Source organism: Mirounga leonina, unplaced genomic scaffold, assembly GCF_011800145.1.
Source record: "Mirounga leonina isolate KUSES-001 unplaced genomic scaffold, KU_Mleo_1.0 Mir_126, whole genome shotgun sequence".
NCBI lineage: Eukaryota > Metazoa > Chordata > Mammalia > Carnivora > Phocidae > Mirounga > Mirounga leonina.
Genome location: NW_023270314.1, coordinates 20,892,407 through 20,912,832, shown reverse-complemented (window position 1 = coordinate 20,912,832; position 20,426 = coordinate 20,892,407). Strand labels below are relative to the sequence as shown.

Sequence of the window (20,426 nt, the reverse complement as noted above, 5' to 3'; positions counted from 1 at the left end):
GAGAAAAGTGATACCATCAAGGAAATGACTGACATACAGGGCCATGCATGTTTGATATGCTTACCAGTAGCTGATTATGAAGATCATCAATCCAAATGATCTAACAACTTTCATTTTCACATTATTAGTTCAATTAAGAAATAATTTTCAATAATATGATTGCAAATATATTACATTTCTGAACTTGCATACATCCACGCTGTGGGCGTTATCTGATTTTTTGGAGTACTCTTTAATTCTTTAACAGTGGCAATTTTTTCTTTGTAAATGCATTCTGGGTAATTTATGTTGTTTTGACAGTTGTTTCTTTGATATAATTTGCAATTCTGCACCCAGAGTTGTAATATACTTCAGTTTAGATAAACGGCATGGAAATACAGAGGTTATCTATGTAAAATGATTCATATTTCAAAATACAGACTTCTGTAAAATGAAAAAAAAAGTGTTGCTATTAATCAAACTTTTTATGTTACTTTTTTCCTTGACTGAGATTTGTTGCATTTACTATTGTAACATATTTCCAAAACACATTAGTTAAATGGAGCTGAAAATCATGCATGCATATTTTATGGAAAAAATGTGCAGATATATTTTCAATTTTAAGCTATAAACTATGGCTTTTCTTGGATGATTAAAATATTCTGGCCCATTTAAAATGAGCTACATAATAAAAGGGATGTGCAATAATAATTTTATAATGCTTAATAATACAAAGTGCCTTATCTGAAAAATGCCTTTTAAAAGGTTTTATGCATAATTCAAGCACTTCTGTTCTGTATAGAAAATAAGTGAGTGATATGCAAGCAAATTCAGAAATTGAAAAATATTTAAAAAATAATTAAAAAGCCAGACTTGGAGATTTCTGCCCTGGTTTGCTTGAATGAAGAAGCAGAGACATCTTAAAAGGCTTTATGCTGTTGGTGACTAGGGGACGTAGGGCAGAGTGACACAATAGAAAACACTAGGTCCAAACTTTCTCTAATGTAGGTTCTGTGGCTTAAAAAAAGAGGTACAAAGTGTTATTGAAGTTTGTTAAATATGCTTCTTATTGTCAATTCATGTCACTGAAGAGAGTTTGCCCTTGCTTACACAGGAGAGGAGATTTTAGATCTTCAACCAGACACCTGCCAGAAGTACCTTTAACATGCAAAGTAGCCACGGGAGTTTGCCTGCTTCTAGTCACCATCAAAGCAGAGAACCCGAAGAAAGATTGTACACATCCTCCCGGCGCTGCCCCTGAGCTATCCCTAATGAAGAGGCAGGAAAACCAGGTTAGAGAATTGTAATGTGTTTACTAATGAAGGTTGGGCTATTGTTCATTTACAGTTACCCAAAAGATTAAAATATTTTGAAAGAAGCTTATGGTATGAAAAGAGGTGTGGAAAGTCAGCCCCAGGAGGAACAGATTAATTACTAATCCATGGTGGAAACCACGATCCCTAGATATTTTTTTAACCTGATGATATGGTAAAATAATAATAGAGTAAAAAAAAAAAAAAGACATATTAACCAATGACTAGATGGTCACATGTAATAACATTCCAGAAGATCCTAACTGCTTTAGTACGAAAATTTAGTGTGCTGTTTGTAGGTTTTATCTGCCGAACACATAATTCTGTTTGGGTGAATTTTTGCTTGTGCTTGGTGAGGGTTTTGGTTACCTTGTCTAGTTCATTTGGGTTGGGCAGCCTTAAGTTTTTTGTTTCGACTCAATCTCTCATGAACAAATTTCTGAAAGGACACAATTTATAAATTTGGTGCTTCTCAGAGGTTGTTTTCTTAATAATGTAATAAAAAAAGGCATAAATAAAGCATGAACCTGCTGAACATGGTCTAGATGCAGTCACCTGAAGGCAGAGTTTTTTTTGTATGTGTGAATTATTTCATTAGAGCTTCAAAAATTTGGGCAGAACTTTGTAAACAGTGTTCTGAAGCCTTGTTTGTAAGAAATGTTGGTTGCTCTGGTTTCTATGGCCTCATTCTGTCCCTGCTCTAAAATCTTTAATGGCACCCATGTCTTAATGGATCAAGCTTAAGCTTCCTACCGTGGTGATGTGGGAAAGGGATGTAGACAAAAGGACAGAGAAAAAGGATGTATTGATTTGCATCTCTTTTCCTTCATGTTTTCTGGATATGGCCTTCTCCTTGATCTTGACATCTTTGTATCGAGGGGTCTACAATCATCACTTCTTTGTGGCTGATTATGACATTCTCTATAGCTCTCAACACAAAACAGAGTAAACAGTGGCACTCAATAAATATTTGCTGATTGCTTTAACCTTAGAGAAAATGACATTGCCTCTTTTTAATCTAGCCTGTATGGACAAAGGGCTTTTGTTATATTGGAGTGATATTTGCAAAACGTCTAATATAGCTTAAAGAGTCAACATGTATTTTAGCATAAGTTGTTTTTGGCCAATCCTTACATAAATTAAAATGGAGGCATTTTAGTTGAAGATCATTTTGTTTCTTTTACCCTTTATGCACTCACTTTTGAAATGACGAGACTTACTGGAATCCTTAGCCAAGTTTAAATCAATCACTCTGAAAAAAAATCACTTGTTTAATATTGCCTTTTTGCCATCTGTTGTTATCTATCTATCTATCTATCTATCTATCTATCTATCTATCTATCTATCTACCAAGAGCAACTCCTTAGGAGAGCATTACGTGCGTAGAAATAATTGTTGGTTGATTGGTTATGAGCAGAGTTTGTGCTCTGAAGTCGGAAGTTAAATAAAGCCAATGCCACAGCTCAACGTGGGTGTAGGAGGGGTTGATTTGATGGAGAGAGAACCCCATCCAGTGCAGCGAGGGCCAGGTGGGATGCCTGGAGGGCTTTGGACTACTCTTGGTTCCTAATCTACATAAACTACTTTGGAACTGACTGTAAACTAGTTAAATGGTTGGCTGGTGACAAAAAGATGAGGAGAATAATGCACGCATACTAGGCGGCACAAAAGATTCGGAGGGATTTGTATCAGCTTTGTAACCAGACTGACACGTGGGAAATAAAATTTATTGTTGCTAAACATTGAACATTACTCCCGAGGACTAAAGTAATGAACACAAGTGAAAATAAATAGCATTGAACTAACTAGAGCAGCAAGACTTTCAAAAGAGCACTCTGGAGAGAGGAAGGAAGGGTTTTTCTCTAACACTGTCTAGATAACATAAAGCCGCAATTCACCTATGCAGTAGCATTAGGCTAATTACAACCGCCCAGATGGCAGGTCAAAGTTTTACCCAATTCATTGACTCCTTGCTCCCAAATTCCAAAGAAAGCATCAGTATTTTTAAAAATATACGTATCAAGATTTTATATCCCCAAGCTTTTGAAAATACAACAAAAATTATAATATAGTTTGGGTATTACAAGAATGGTTTTGACTCAGCATCTGTGTTGAGTGGCGAATAAACCCATTAGACCTAGAGATATTGCCTTGGCAAACATGAATGACAACAGAAGGTATTAGTTTAGGGAGTAGCCTCCCCAGGAAAGAGAAACTCTTTTATCACTTGAGACATTAAAAATGGGCATAAAATCTACCAAACAAATTATTTTCCCTCTGGTGTAATTCTGAGCATACATAGTGGAATAAATTTATTTTTATTTTGTCAATGTGTCCTCTTGCAGTTTATCATTAAGTACATTACAGATCAGTTTTGAACCTCACAGGAAACACGTTTTTCAGTGTCTTCCCAACAGGCCTATGTAGACAGATTAATTGTTTGGGTCAGTGTCAGCTTTGTCACTTCCCCGGGGTTGAGTCTCAAACTAACCCTCTCTTTAGGAATAAGATTGGTTTTTTGGGCGGAACTTCCTATTAAATGTATTTGTCTCTCTTCACTGAGGTCCACCCTCAGCAGCTGTGATCAGTTTGCTGGAAAGCAAGCCTTGGAAAGGTGGTAGAGTGCTTTCTGCAGGCCTCATCGCATCCGGGTGGCTCCTTGCAGTGGGGATTCTACTTTTTTTTTTTATTTTTTATTTATTTATTTATTTATTTATTTATTTATTTATTTATTTATTTATTTATTTATTTATTTATTTTTTAAAGATTTTATTTCTTTATTCATGAGAGACAGAGAGAGAGAGAGAGGCAGAGGGAGAAGCAGGCTCCCAAGGAGCAGAAAGCCTGATGCGGGACTCGATCCCAGGACCCTGGGATCATGACCTGAGCCAAAGGCAGACGCTTAACCATCTGAGCCACCCAGGCGCCCCGGGGATTCTACTTTTAGCTCTGCCACTAAATAGCTGTTGGACTGTGGGCCAGGAATTAACATCTCGAGGCCTCAGCTTTTCAACTGCAAATGAAAAAAAATGTCTACACCTTGTTTCAGAATCCTCTCTTAGAACTTTCTTTAATCTGGGGCGCCTGGGTGGCTCAGCCTGTTAGGCGTCTGCCTTCAGCTCGGGTCATGATCCCAGGGTCCTGGGATCAGGCCCCACATTGGGCTTCTTGCTCGGGGGTGAGCCTGCTTCTCCCTCTCCCTCTACCTGCTGCTCCCCCTGCTTGTGTGTGCGCACTCTCTCTCTAACAAATAAATAAATAAAATCTTAAAAAAAAAAGGGGGACTTTCTTTAATCCATTCAACCACCAGGCCTTGATCCAAGAGATACGAATGTAAGGAGCAGTGGTGCCCCCAGAGGTCTCATCTACAGCAAAGATTGGAAACTTTTCCTTAAAGGGCTGGAGAGTAAACACTTTAGATTTAGACTTTTTGAGATTCTTTCAAGAGGCAAAATTGAGAGCATGATGTAGGCATTTAAATAACCGTTTAAAACGTAACTGTTAAAAAAAGTAAAAATCATTCTTAAGGCTGGCCCAAAGACAGGTGCGTTGCCTACCCCTGGTCTAAAGGAAGAACATAAACAGATGGTGATACTCCAGTGTGCAAGCTGTAGTGACAGAAATATGAGGTAATAAATTCTCTGGAACTATTTCTGTCCTTGAACCTACCAGACGGTTCAGTTTCTGGTTGTGTGAGAGTCCGTTGCCCGATGAGGGGAACGGGGAGAGCCCTCACCCACTTACCTTTTCTTTTCATCCTCCCCCCACCCCAACCATATTCCTTTCTCTTTTTGTGTCTTTGACCTCAAACTGCCATTCTCATTTGCTTCCAGAGCTCTTTTATTGGGGACGAGAAGCGAAGGCTTGGGGCGAGGGAGGCAGGGAAGGAGGAGGCCAATGAGAATTTTAATTTCCTGAGCGCCAACCTAATTACAGAGCATATACAAATCCCTCCAAATCTTTTGAGCTGCTTTATATGCATTCATTATTTTCCTCATCTTTTTGTCACCAGCCAACCATTTAACTAGTTTACAGTCAGTTCCAGATAAATTTATGGAGATTAGAAATCACCGGCCTAAACCGAAGCCCCAGAGACATCTTACCTGTTACCACCTTGGCAGATAATGTGTTTTAATAATTTCATTCTATCAGAAACCTGGTGTCAGCGGACAGCCTGTCTTATCACAAAGGCCTGTGAACTGCCCTAAGTATGGAGTATAGACGATCAGAAAGCCTCATCTCAGATTGTTCTGGAATCTTTTATCAACCAGAGCCCATCATTTTGGGAATCATTTAAATAGGGAGAAGGAAAATATCAAGAGCCTAAAAAAATTCATTTAATTCTGTTGCATTTCCTTTTCTTTGATTAATTTCCATTTCCCCTTGGAAAAGTTACTCTTTGAAGTTGTGGATGAATTTTTCTCTTAGAATTATGAACACATACCATTCCTGACAAGTAGTGTGCTCCCTATGGCAATTTTTTATTTTTCTCACAATTAAATGCAGTTAATATTGATTTGTTGTCATTATTAGTGTTTTTTTTTTTTTTTTTTTTTTTTAGTGTTTGTTGTTAATGTGACTTGAACACCAGCCATATTTTCTTTTTGGAATATGTAGTTCTAGGATAAGACTTTTTTCTAATACATTCTGACCAGGGTTGTCTATATGAAAAATCATGTGCTTGTTGATTTGATGTCTGATCAGATCAGCTCTGCCAAGGCGAATGAAAAGTGGGAGGATTGGGCTGGTAATCTGTGGCTTGAGGGATATAATATGCATATGTATGGTGAGCTCATCTCTCAGGCTGGTGGGCATTGCTGCAAGGAAGCCTTTTTGATTACCACTAGATGAGCTCTTATATTAAGAGGGAGAGGCAAGCTTGATAAAGGTTGACCCGTGATCAAAACCAAAACCATAGTCATAGCAAGTTTGTGTGTGTGTGATATAGAGGGCAGATGTCTGCCACTTAGTCTTTTTTTTTTTTTTTTAGGGAGAGATAGGGAGGGGGGAAAGATGGGAGGGGAAGTCCAGTGGCAGAGGGAGAGGGAGAGAGAGAATCTTAAGCACAGAGATCGTGACCTGAGCCCAAATCAAGAGTCAGATGCTTAACCAACTGAGCCACCCAGGGGCTCCAGCCACTTAGTCTTGTCTCTGGCCAGTCCCCCGTGGACTTATGTCTGGATCATAAAAGACAGAGGAGCCTTGGACTACATTTTCTGTGAGGAGAAGGCAGTACTGTGGTATTGGAATCTGGCAGCCAGTTATGAGGTGTCCCTCCACCCCCTTTTTTCAACAGTCTTTTTTTGGGGGGTGTGTCAGCTATGGGGGCTAAAATCATGATTGATTTTAGTTATTGATGGCAATCTCATTGCTTTGGACAGAGTTTTCCTTCCCCAGTGTTCCTCAGAACCAACGTGACCCAATATGTGAGGAGTTCTGTTCGATGCTTTGCAAGGAGCAATCTGCAGATGGGCTTCTGAGGAAAACTCTCCAACCTTTTGCTCAGTTGATGTTGTGTGAGGTGCTGCTTGGATCCGTGGCAGTTATCTTGTGATCAGGGGTGGCATGCCTAAGAATGAAAAGCTGACAGCCAAGAATGGCAAAGTTTAGATGGAAAGAAATTAGATGTTTGATGGTATTGTGGAAATGCTGGACCAAATCTAGAACTCTATACCTCTAGGCTTCTTGTCAAGTGAGATAAGTAAATGCTTTTTATTGCCTATACCACCATTAATTGGGTTTTCTCTTTCTTTCAGTTGCTTGAAGCCAAATAACTTTACTCCCAAAATGGGGAGGGATACTCTCATCTACTTCGCCACAAAGCTTGGAGAAGTTCCATACTTCAAGGGCTCCAGCTAAAGGGGTAGCAAGGTTCAGGGAGGGTGGTAGTATGGAGCCAGAGCATATGCAGTGCCCAGAATATACACGGGAAGTGCTGGGGGCAGCTGTGGCCGCCACGTCTGGTGATCCCATCAGAAGAGGCAGGTGTGCCCGACCGAGGCTGTGTGGGTGGTGAAGCTAAGCAGGTGGAGTGCTGTCTGGCTTACACTGGGATGCCTCAGGTAGGGCCAGTAGAGCAGAAAAGAAAAGAACAAAAGCCTTTGGTACATAGGAGCTGATTGCCTAGCTGATTTTCCTTGTTTATAAACACAGATGAGTCATCCTCTGGTATCTTAGAGAGGATAACCTGCTGCAACATATATACCAAAATGTATAATGGTTCAGACGTAGTGGGAGTTTATAATTTGTTCACATAGCAGTCCGGGGGTCAGTGGATGGTTCTCCATGTGGTGATTCAGGGACTCAAGAGACTTCCCTGCTGCCCTGTTGGAATCCATTTTTGCTCAAATAAACTTGAAAGTTTAAAAAATATGCCCTAGTTTATCTTTCAACACTACCTAACTGCCAAAGGAGAGGGAAACGGTTTTCCCTAGCTGGGCAGCTGCTTCCCAGTTACAATTTTATATCTTGAAATGGGAGATTGGATTTTGATGGGCAATCTCCGCCCCATCCAGGTCCTCCTGGAAATACTCGTTTGGGCTGGGGTTGGGGTGGGGAGCGGATACTTTGCAGAGCCCTGGAGTTCTGAACTGACTGGTGGGGTAAGCCAGTGACACTTAGGTTAACAAGGCCAGTGATTTGCCACTGACCTTCTAAATGTGAAAGTGGCATTTCTCCCCCTTCCTTGGAATTATCTGCCTATGTGAAATTACTGGATAATTTAAAAAGAACCTTTTCTTTTGCCTAACTATTTAGATTTGGAATGGCCACCTCATTGAATTTCATTTATGATTTAACATACACCATATATCAGTAGTCTAAACCATAATACATACACCTGCCAAGTCCTTTTATTTAAGAACAAAGCACTTAAAAGCATGTGGTAGTTTAAAAAAAAAAAAGATTTCTGATGGCTGCATGGCTTATGACTACTTAGAAATGGAATTTTAAAATGAGCATCAGATTTATTTTTCTAGTGCCTTGTCATAAATGCATTGCTACCCATGTAATAAAGTAATTTCCCCTTGTGTGGTAAATATAGCACTAAAGAAGAATGAGCCTTGTCTGATAAAATGGCTTTTATTAATCTCCTAATGTTTTTATTTTGTTCCAGAATTATGATTAGTTTCAAGAGAGTAGCAAACAGGTTATGATCAGAGTTGAATATTATTGCTATCCAGATATCTTTGGTTAATGCCTGCTGCTTATTTCAAAAACAAAATGCTTCCATTAAGAAAAATCAACGATAATGGCCTGACTTTATTATCAAGAAATTATACCTGTTATGTAAACCTTGCTAATTATAAGTGCTTGAATTCATTTGGGTGATAGAACAGATGAAAGAGGCCCTTTATCGGGAGAAGTACTTGGCGTTTGTACCAGCCTAATAAAAACAGAAATAATAAAAAAACAATCCAAGGAAAAAAGAAATGTTAATGAGGAATGGAATGTGCCCAGAAATGAATTATACCTGAAGACAACATGGCGTGTGGGATTAACATCAAGTGCTTCATCTTGGAAACCCGTTCCCCTCAGCCTCCTTGTGCAGCCCATCCTCATCTTCCCCTCTTCACACCTTCCTTCTTACTTCCCTCATGCATGAACCTGCTCTGGCTTCTACTAACTTTTGACTCCTTGTAACTTCAGCCCAGACCTCTTGCCCATGGTCCAGTCCACCCTCTAACCATCTCCACCTGGATGTCCTATAGGAACCTGAGCTTTATGTGTCCAAACCGATTTTCTTATCTCTTGTGCTCTTCTTGAATCCTCCTAATTTGAATGTCCTAGAGTCACCCTGACTCCTCCCTCCCACCTAATTTCCAATCAACCACATCTTCTTGGTTCCAGTCAGAAATTTCTCTCAAATCTAGTTTCTACCGCTCATTCCCACTACCTTATGGTTAGTAGGAGTCATTTTAATGACCATAACCTATGTATGTGTATATATATTTTTTGCCACATTTCCCTCCCCCACCTTCTCTCTTATAGTCCATTCTTCACATCTCTGCAGAGAATCCAGCCCTGCTCTGGCTCCATAAGGGTCTGTGCATTGGGATTGCTGTGGACACGGGCATTCCCATCTATGTCTGTTGGTCTGACTCTGAGAGTAAAGCTATTTCTGGCAGCAGTGGAGGGAGACAGCAGAAGAGGAGGGGTCACTTCAATGAGGGATGTTATGAGCCTTGGTGTCTGTGTGTCAGCATCGGTGAAGAGGCCATGCCCTCAGGGTGCAGCTTGGCCGCTTGAGGGCTCAGGGTGGTGCCAGAGTGTCAGGTGAGACTGTGGTCCTAAGTGTGATGTTCTTATGCAGGACACTAGCAGTTGGGGGTTGGGGGTTGGTGGTGGTCCAGACAACTCTCTCAAGCAACTCTTTGATGGTGAACATTTGGAGGAGAAGAGAGTGAAGAGACTTCTTTCTGAGCGTGACAATACTTGGAGATTCTCAGAATGGGTGAGACTTTGAGGCTGGGAAGGTGGCCATGGTTGCACAACCCTGTGAATGTAAGTGGAGACCATAAAATGGCAAAGATGGGGCACTGTTGTTGCTGTGACTTTGCAGGCTGGTGAGGCCTCAGGGCATTTGGGTTACTCAGGGACAGAAATAAAGACAGTAAAAGACATATAAGCTGCAGAGGTTATCTTTTCTTTCCCCTATAGTTTGTCATGCCCGTAAGAGTGTAAAATTAATTCCTAAGTCATTCATCACGTAGATGGTACACGTGCTGTGTAAACATATGTGACAATCCCCCTGTTTGGCCAGTTGATCTTCAAAGACTTTGAGGCAATTAGCTCTGGTTTTATTGTAATAGAAATAATTTTTGGGATGCCTGGGTGGCTCAGTCGGTTAAGCGACTGCGTTCGGCTCAGATCATGATCTCAGGGTCCTGGGATGGAGCCCCAGTCTTGCTCCCTGCTCAGCGGGGAGCCTGCTTCTCCCTCTGCCTCTGCCTCTGCTCCTCCTCCCACTTGTTCTCTCTCTCTTTCTCCCCCTCTCAAATAAATAAATAAAAACTTAAAAAATAGAAGTAAAATATTTTTGTCTGCACTAACTGTATTACTCTGCCTTTCCAGTCATTATAGCAAAATGTAGAAATCCTTACTGTCTCAAAAATATTGCTAATTAATTTATTTCTTAAAAAATGCTTTTTATCAGAGGCAACTAGGCATATGTTGCAGGTTTTATTTCCCAAAGACGGCAGTGAAGATCTCTCTCATGGCACATGCTCTTACATTATAATTGTGACATTCTTCTCCATTAAGTGGTGGGTTCTATTTCCCCTCTTCTGGCACCCTGGTGGACCTTGTTGACTGCTTTGACACATAGAGTATGGTGGAAATAATGCTATGTGGCTTCCTAAGCCAGATCATAAAAATGCCATGTATTTCTGCTTTACTCTATTGGGACATTTGTTCTTGGCACTATAAAGAAGCTCAATTAGCCCACGTGGAGAGACTACCCCAAGTGGCACGTGTAGGTGTTCCAACCAACAGCCCAGCTGAGAGTCCAGCTGACTACTAGCATCAATCACCAAATGTGTGAGTATAAATCCTGCCAGATGATTTCACCCCTCAGCTGTTGAGCATGCCTCCTGGTTGAATACTCAACTATGAGAGAGCAAAGACAAGCCTTCCCTGCTGTGCTCTGTTCAAATCCCTGACCCACGAAGTCTGTGAACATTATCAAATGGCTGTTTTATGCCATTAAGCTTTGGAGTGTCTGGTATGCAGTAGTAGTAAAGGGGACACTATATATACCCTTTTCTGGTTTGTTGACAGCTCTGTGAGTTTAGATCATCTTATAATGTTTTATAAGTGAATCAATTTGAAGATATTTTCTTTACCCTGTATGGTTGAGGTCTTCATTTGAGAACTGTCTCTGTGAAATCCTTTAGTTCAATCATGCCTTAGTAGTCAGGAGAGAATGTCTGTGGGGTAATTTCCCCAGGAGTCTTTGCACAAAGGACCAATGAACCGGCTGAGAAAGAACTCAACCTGAACAGAAGGACTCTTGCTCAGGAACTTGGTGCCAGCACAATGGTCTAGGGTTAGAGGGCTGGATTAGCTTTGAGTACAGTTAAGTATCATCACTTGATTTGCCTTCCAGCTTAGCCACTATAGAGCCAAGCTTGAATTCTGGGGGTGGGGGAATCACAATAACAAGAGTGAGGAAAAGGAGAGGAGAAGCTTCAGTTGGTCTTGCTTGTGTTCAACGGGTTCTGTAGCCCTGGTGATAGCAGCGCTGGCCACATAAGAAGACACCCGACCCTGGCTGCTGGGCATTGAATATCTCATTGTGGACTTTGATGGTGTTGGCAGAAATCCAGCAGAAGTGAGGGGTGCATGGTGCTTGCTATGTAGAAGCTGGGAAGATTGTAAAGCACCCACTCATTCACTCATTTATTCATTCACTCACTATGTGGTAGGGACCCTTAACTGTCTATAAATTCTGTTCTTCTCTTTTTCTATAATAACAGAATTGTAGTTGGGCACATGGCTGCCAAAATACCCTACATTTATCAGCTTTCCTTGCAGTTAGGTGTTGCCATGTGGAAGAGAAGTGATGTGTGCCACTTACAGCTCTGGGACTTTAGACACCTAGGTATGCATCTCTAAGCTTTCTTTTTCCTTCCTACTGGCTAGAACCCATCAACTCAACCGCAGTATGCAGATGAAAACAACACCCTGGGTCTCTGAATGACTGTGGAGCAGAGCTACCCACTGACATGGAATGTTCACCACTAATTTTTAGGTGAAAAATAAGCTATTTTTTCAATCTTTAAATTATTATTGAATCTTTTTGTTTTAGCAGTGTAGTCTTGCCCTAAACAATACACTCATTTATCCAACAAATATTTATTAAGCTATATATCAGCTTTCATGATAGATGATGAAATAAAATGGCAAGCTTAAAATTCACTGGGGGATATAGACAAATGAAAATATAATAACAATTTGTATATGTAAGGGCTCTAGAGGAGAGCTGCATGGTGAAGTGAGAGTATATAGTCGGGGGAATTGACCTAGTTATGGAGAATAATGGAGGCCTCTCTGAGCATGCGCACACACACACACACACACACAAGAATTGAGGTCTTCAGGAACAGTAAGAATTGAGGTCTTCAGGAAGAGTAAGAATTAATTTTGGGGTAAGAGTGGGAGGTAATTGGCAGAGACCATATTAGGCAGATGGGGAAGCATGTGCAAAGACCCTGGGGTAGCAGTTTGCATGGTATATTTGAGAATTTGAAAGGAGACTGGTGTGGGCTGACATGATGAGAAGGAGTATGGTGCAAGATTTGACTGCAGAGATAGAATGAGGTCTGGCCATCAGGGGCCTTGTAGGCCAAGATCTTGGTCTTTATCCTAAGAGCAACTAAAACTATTAAAGAAATAAAGCAGAGGGATGACATCAGAATTGTACTTTGAAAAGATTTCTTTGGTAGCTACATGAGGAGCAAGGGAGAATGCGGGGAGTCTGATTAGGAAGCTACTGTAGTATAGTCCATTTTACTTGGGAATACGTGTGCTGGACACTTTAAGATTCCCAAGAATAATTTAGGGGTGATTTTGAGTTGTGAATTCCCAAAGTTGTGGGTATGCATGAGGCAAAGAAATACTATCCTGTGTTTACAACCCTTGTTTTACCTGCAGGCTGGTAGGCCAGGGAAGCTCAGATCACAAAGACATAACTCCACTAGCTCTGTGTTGTGAACCCCGAATTAAGATACATAGTGTGACAATGGGGCAAATATTTTAGGTGCCAGGACCGTCCTTGGAAAGTCTGGATTGTACTGTATGCTGGATAAACCTCAGTCAGATTTGGTGGCTCATGTCCTTCTAGTTAAGATGGGAATAGAAACAGTGTTAGGTTATTTCATACCACCAGGATAGAGCATGAACACCTCGATGGAGTATGAAAGCTTAATGCATTGTTAAGATGCTTGATCTACATGATGCCAAGTTGCTGCTGAGTACCAAGGCAACCAATGCTCAGCAGGCTCTTTCATTTTTGCAGGATTGTCACTGGTTAGGTGGTCTAAGGACCTGTGCAGTTTAAAGTAAGGACCTTATGGGCGCCTGGGTGGCTCAGATGGTTAAGTGTCTGCCTTTGGCTCAGGTCATGATCCCAGGGTCCTGGGATCAAGTCCCACATCGGGCTCTCTGCTCCTTGGGAGCCTGCTTCTCCCTCTGCCTCTCTCTCTCTCTGTCTCTCATGAATAAAGAAATAAAATCTTTAAAAAAAAAAAAATAAAGTAAGGACCTTATGCCCTCGTTTTTTGAAACTTCACCATACAAGGCAGACTCTTGAGCTGCTATTGGAAGTTTTATTTGTAGGTGGTATTGTGCAGTGTGTTCTGCGTTCTACCGTGGCTCTTATGCTCACTCTTTAATGATACTTCTCCTAAAGTGTTTTCCTTTGGGCGAGCTCATCGATGAAAAGTGTAACTATGGCAATGATTTAAATCTCAATTATAGAAGAAGGGGAATAGAAAGTTACAACTATTTTCAACTCAGTCAATTAAGCACACTTCTGAGGACCATGGGATAGTGACAAGTCCTATGATAGATGACATGAAATTATAATGTTAATGACTAGTATGGTTTATAGCTTACTTTCCCTGAAGTTATTTGTATTAGTCTCTGACTGATGTAAATAATGTGAAATAGTGTGTTTCGATTAGAGTTGTTTGCTTTTCCTTATCTCTAATCTGTAGGGATACATAAAAGTATTATTTGGTTATTATGATTTAAAAAACCATATGTCATTATAATTTATATTTTAAAAATTGTCTACTGATAATAAGACTGGTAACTCATTGTTTTTAAAGTGTTGCATTTTTTGGATTGTAAGTGACAATGTCCATCACTAAGTCCTACTAATTGTACTTTTTATCTCTTGAACCCGTCCACTTCTCTTTATTTCTATCTTCATAATTTCTTGCTTGCACCACTGAAGTAATTTCCTAACTTGTCTGTCTACTCCCCACATACCTGAAGCTAGCTCAACTTGAGGTTAAAGCACAGTTCCCTGTAAGACTGCCCTCATTTCAGATACCAGCTTCAAAGTCAGAGGTCTCCAGAGCCACTTTTGACCAAGCTTTGCTGTCTTTATTGAGGCTTCATTACATAGGCAATGATTGATTGAATCATTGGGCATCATGGTTGAACTCAATCTCTAGCCCCTGGACCAGTTCCCGTGACTGAGGGATGAGACTTCATGATTAGCCCATTGGGGATCAGGTGCCACCTCTTGGCACATGATGGAAACACCCATTAGAACCTCATGGTCTGGGGCACCTAGGTGGCTTGGTCGGTTAAGCATCTGACTATTGATTTCGACTTGAGTCACGATTTCGGGGTTCTGCGGTCGAGCCCCGCATCGGGCTCCACACTCAGCAGGGAGTCTGCCTCTCTCTCTTTCTCTCCCTCTCCCTCTGTCCTTGCCCCTGCTCGTGCTCTCTCTCTCTAAAATGAATAAATAAATCTTTAAAAAAAACCCCACATGGTCTGAAAAGCATCTACCTGAAGATGCTGTTCTCAGCACCTGCTTTAATAAATTTTCTTTGAGGTTCTCTTTCCCTCTGTTTCCTTATGTTTATGCATTTATAAAATGACACCAAGGAGAGAGAGCCTCCGTTAGGTCCTAATCTCTCTTTATCTTGTGGTTGCATCTGAATATTCTTAGCAAAGGTGAATTGCCAATGGCTCTTTTAATAAGGAAGTGTCCTCAGGCCAGGAGCCCCAGGAGCCAGGGCAGGGTTCAGGTCGGCTGGCACCTGGGAGCAGGACCCATGGAATGTGTGTTGATTGGCAAGACCCAGTAAATTTCCAGAGTAGAAATCTTGAGACTGATTTGGGAGGGGTTTCTGTATTTCTGGCAGTTAGTAGGTAAGAAATACATTTTTGTGTGCTGAAAACTAGAGCACAGAAAGATTGGTGTTTGTATGAGGGAGAGAGGAAAGGAGAGAGAGGGAGAGAGAGAATAATTGTGCCTATCCTACTTCTGACCCCTGTGCCCACAGCCTTCCTCTCTTTTTTGGCATGTCTCCCAACCCGGGGGCTTGCTTGGTGGGGGGCGAGGGGGGGGGCGGCTCCCAAGCCAGTTTTCTGCTCTGCAAGACAGGACACAATGCTTGTTAATTTTTTTGGTCTCATATTTAATTGGCTTGGAAATTTAATAAAAAAATGCCAGGTACACATGATTGTAAAAAAAAGTCTATTAATTAGCTACCTATAGGCTTGCCTCCTCAAGTTAGGTTTAAACCCTGAGGAGAAAATACAGCTCTGTTTTGTACCTCCAGGTATGGAAACCACCACCCGTGATGAAAGTATCCGTGAAGATACTGCTTTGGAGGGATTCAGATTGTAGAGAAGAAAAGAGGTTTTGGGAGCTCATTACTGGACCACTGAACTGGTAAGAATTATAAGGAGCTCTGTTTTCTTTTTAGTTTTATATGTGCATTGAATTCATTTTTCTGGTGTGACAAAAGTGCTTATAAAGGGCCAAGCATTCACTCTGCTAATGACACTTGACATTTCTTGTCACCTGAGAAATAAGGATGCCTAATTTCAGGAGATGTGTGTAAAGATGGTAACAATCAGCCCACCACATGGGCTCTTTGGGGAGCTAAACATTCAAAATGGACTCGGGCTCAAAAACTGAGAAACACCTTTCAAATGTGCAGTGAAGCCAATTTGTCTGCCACACTTCTCTTGATGCCCATGGCCTTTGGTTTATCCACTCCCACCAGAATTCAATCAGGGTGGCCTCTTGCTTCAGGGATGGCCAGTCCACTGCCAAGCAGCCAGGCTGTTGTATTGTCCCCTCTCTTTTTCTCCCCACCCCTCCACAACCCCCTTCTCTGTCCTCATCTGAAAATTTTGTTAAGATCTTGAATCAAGGGCGCCTGGGTGGCTCAGTTGGTTAAGCGACTGCCTTCGGCTCAGGTCATGATCCTGGAGTCCTGGGATCGAGTCCCGCATCGGGCTCCCTGCTCGGCAGGGAGTCTGCTTCTCCCTCTGACCCTCCTCCCTCTCATGCTCTCTGTATCTCATTCTCTCTGTCTCAAATAAATAAATAAAATCTTTAAAAAAAAAAAAAAAAGATCTTGAATCAATAGGCCTGGGGTGGGGCCCGAGACTCTGCATTCTAACAAGTTCCCCGGGGATGCAATGTTGTTAGTTTCAGGATCACATTTTGTGTAGCAAGGGATAAGTCACAGAGATAAAGGGAATTAAGAGTCCAAATACATTAACTATGACGCTGCTGTGAAGGTCTGGTAATTCATGCTGTGGAGGATCTCAGACAAGCTCTAGTTTTGTTTTTATTTTTGCCTTGCTTTCCCATCAGTTCCACAAGAGATATATCTTTTGAACAGAATCCTTTTTCTTGAGCTAATTTGAGGGGGATTCTGTTTCTTTCTTACAACCAGATACGCTGTGGTTGGGTCAAGAAGCAGATACATTGGTATTTAGAGAAAAGCCCACTGGTCAGGCCTGTGTGGGGTACAAATCACCAGGCACCCCTTCCCCTTGACTGTGGCCTGGCATCTGTCCCCTGCTGCCCCATCTCTCCATCAGGTGACACTCCAAGCCTGTGCATCTGGGGCAAGACCTTTTTCTGACCCTGGTAACTTGTCCATTCTTTTAGTGACAACTCCTCTAGTTAAGAGATGCAATTCTGAAACAGAAATACTTCCAATACTGTGAGCCGAAGAAGGCAGGAAATTTAGCTGTTTGATATCACAACAACAGAAAATACAGTAAATGAATCAATGATCAGAATGCTAAAGAATAAATGTATCTGCAAGGTGAATTGCACATCGGTTGTGATTTTACTATGGCCCATATAATTTCCAGAAACTAGTGTGTATTCTATTTAACACCTTCACAAAGTGGGGAGAAGCCTAGGACGAGGTGCATATTAGTACATAACTGGGCTGTTTTATTGCTTGCCCTCGAGTGGCATCCATACTTCAGCTGGGCTTAGGCAGTGAAAAATGCACTCGGTGATGTTGATGGCCATAAAGAGAATGGTTTGTGCTCAGCATTTGGCATGCGGAAGTGAAAGGAATCCAGTGTTTGGGCAGTAGTCAGTTAATCAGGGCATACTTACCGAGCACCCACTTTCGTGCAAGTCTCCATGGTAGGTGCAGTGGAGATTCAAAGCTGACCAAAAGGTTGTTCTTTCCCTTGAGGCTCTTACAATCTAAGAAAAATTGTTAAGAAATGGCCTCTTCTTCTCCTTCCATTTTCTATTAGCTGACAACTACATTGACCCTCTTCTCCTTAACTCAGTGGAATACATCTCTAATGATAAAGTTTCAGTCTCAGCCAGCTGGCCAACACGGCAGGTATTTTTAACGGGTATGTCCAGTACTTCTCAGCTCTTATGCTGCACATGATAGTCCACTCTGCAGGCCAGCCCCGTGTCCAGCTTTCCACAATCAGAGCCACTCTTTGCTCAGATGATCATAGCCAACTCTGTGGCTCAACAACTCCTTCCATACCCCATCAACCCTTACCACCTCCCCGCGGAATTTCTGCTTTGGTCTCTGCAAGAGGACATCTGGAGAAGCTATTTCAGGGACCAAATAGCAACAAAGGACATAGTCTGGTGAATTTGAGGAGCCTTGCCACCACCAGTCAATCTCCCCACACATCTTTCTCAACCCTTTTCTTGGAGAAATGATAGCGTGTTATGTCAAATAAGCACATCAGTGTGCCAGGGCCAGGGGAGTATGCCCTGAACTGTGAGCCCCCAATTTATATGTTGAAGCCCTAATACCCCATTTGACTGTATTGGAGATAGTGCTTTTAAGGAGGTGATTCAGGTTGAATGAAGTGGTAAGGGTGGGAACTGGTGCCCTTGTAAGAAGAGGAGGAGACACCAGAGCCCTCTTTCCACCAGGTGAGGACACAGTGAGAAGGCCACCATCTACAACTTAAGAAGAGAACTCTCACTAAAATCCAGCCATGATGGCACTCTGTTCTTGGACTTCCAGCTTCCAGAATTGGGAGAAAATCAATGTCTGTTGTTTAGACCACCTGGTCAATGGTGTTTTGTTATGGCAGCCGGAGCAGACTCATACAGGGGGTGGCTCAGGGAACAAGAGGCAAGATGGGATGGGCTGGGGGAGAAAACAAGGTGGCTATGGGTGTCGTCATCGGTGCTGAGGACTGGTGAGCGGGATGGTTCCCAGCGGGATCAGCTTCATCCTTTCCTCCAAAGAGTTTAAAACCCACAGCTGGGAACCATGACTTCACTTCTTGTGGATGGTATCGAGAAAAGCTGCCGGCGACAAGATGTATATTTAATTTCAGGTGTGCTGGCAAGAGTATTATTTGACTTTAAACCACACAGAGGATGCGCATCCTATGACACAGACAGTGTCATGTAAAAATAGGCCTTTGGCCTTCGAACCACTGTCTTAGGGAAGTCAAAGTTAGATTCCTGAATATTTCTTAATTTTTGATGTTCCAATAAGCTGCACATTAAAACCACAGCTTTCCAATCTACTGATCTGATTATTAGGGTTTCTGTTTCTCAGGAGTTATCAGGAGGGAAAACAACTATATCCAAGCTACCAGGAGATGCACAGCCACTGATAATTAGAAAGAAATAAAATCGATGACTAAATGAATGTGCAGTTTACATGCAAAGGTAGCCTTTTATTCTTTCCAATTAGGATGTTATTTCTCTGTAGAGTTGGCAGATGAGGCTGTGTTATAAATAGAAGTGATATTTTGTAGGGTTCTTCTAACTGAAATGTGCATGAGGTCAAATTATAATCAAGGTAATATATATAAGTAATGAGCTGAGCCCACATTCTCAGGCATTTATCCATTTAGTGGTAATAAATGAGCAGAGATGAAAAGAGAGCTTCCAGACAAACACAGCAAAATAGTTACTTGTGTGGTTGGAGCACAGCATCTCATCTCTTTGTAATGAATGCTTGCCAGTGATAATCAACCTCATTTGTTAATTGTATTCATGATATTAATGAGCTCATTAGCATAACAGTCACATCCTGTTCTCCTGTGGTCAAAGTCTGGGGAATCACGAGTTTTGCACACCTTGTTGCTATAGATATACTTATGCATCCCAATTATGTACAAATTCAAATGCCATCTGTGTTGACTTTATACAAGGACACCTCAAAATTTGGTTGAGATCTTTTCTTCTCAGAGTAATGAGCTTCATGTTTATGACAAAGCTTCACATTTAGCTCATGTTATTAGTAAGATGATCTTTTTCTCTCCTGGAACTCAGGAGACTTAGCCATGAGCCTAGAATCCAGCAAGACTTAGCCATGAGCCTGGAATCCAGCAGCAGGAGGAGAAAGTGGCAGACTGTGGGCAAGTCCCAGCAAGAGAGGAAAGGGAAGTAAGTGAAAATCTACCCCTTATGGGGGTAGGGGGGGATGTGAGAAGAAGGAGAGGCTCCAGAGACACTGGGGTGGGGGGGGTGGGGAGGTTGGATAAGATCTTTAAGGAGAGGGGGTTTGTTTCAGTGTAGGTATGGAACTCTGGAAGGTGACTGGATTCTTCTCTTCCCCCAGTCAAATCCTGCACCAATTTATATGGTGTGGAGGAGACCTAGAAATGTCCTTGTGCCTCCCAGCAGCCCAAGGAGGTTAGGGAAGGGAACTGAATGAGAGCTATGGGGCCTGCCTTGGGATTTGTCATGGCAAGAGGAAGGTGACCCTTTTGGGCCACATAGAGCGACCAGAGGAAGGATGGATCAGAGCTCAAGCGAGTCAGCCAGGGAGAACCACCAGGCCATTGTGGAGCTGCAAGAGGCTGATTCAGCTCAGCCCAGTCACAGGCTTCTGCAGGAAACACTAGCACCCTTCCTGATGCTGGCTGCTCCTCAAAGGTTACCAGTCCAGGAATAAGGCCAGTCTAGGCATTTTGCAGCAGGGAACACCATGAGGAACCAAAGACCTCCTCCCTTCCTTGAGTGTCATTTTGGGTGAAGAGAAGAAGCAAAGACATCTGAAAGACTGAACATTTATCCCAAAGACATTGAGTCATCTAAGGACTCTTCAGATTTGGGGATTGGCCTGAGATGACAGGATTGAACTAAAATTTCTAGTTTCCTCTTTCTGCTTGCAAAGGGAGCAGGGAACT

At 41.9% G+C, this 20,426-nt stretch overlaps 1 protein-coding gene across 1 annotated transcript; it reads left to right on the top strand.

Moving 5' to 3' along the window:
- Positions 1 to 1,038: 1,038 nt before the first annotated feature.
- Positions 1,039 to 20,191, top strand: LOC118008986. The gene is made up of 4 exons (XM_035002887.1): positions 1,039 to 1,271; positions 15,596 to 15,708; positions 19,567 to 19,680; positions 20,017 to 20,191. Exons 1-4 carry the CDS (start codon positions 1,059 to 1,061, stop codon positions 20,189 to 20,191), a joined length of 615 nt encoding a protein of 204 aa, XP_034858778.1. The 5' UTR covers positions 1,039 to 1,058.
- The last annotated feature ends 235 nt before the right edge of the window (positions 20,192 to 20,426 follow it).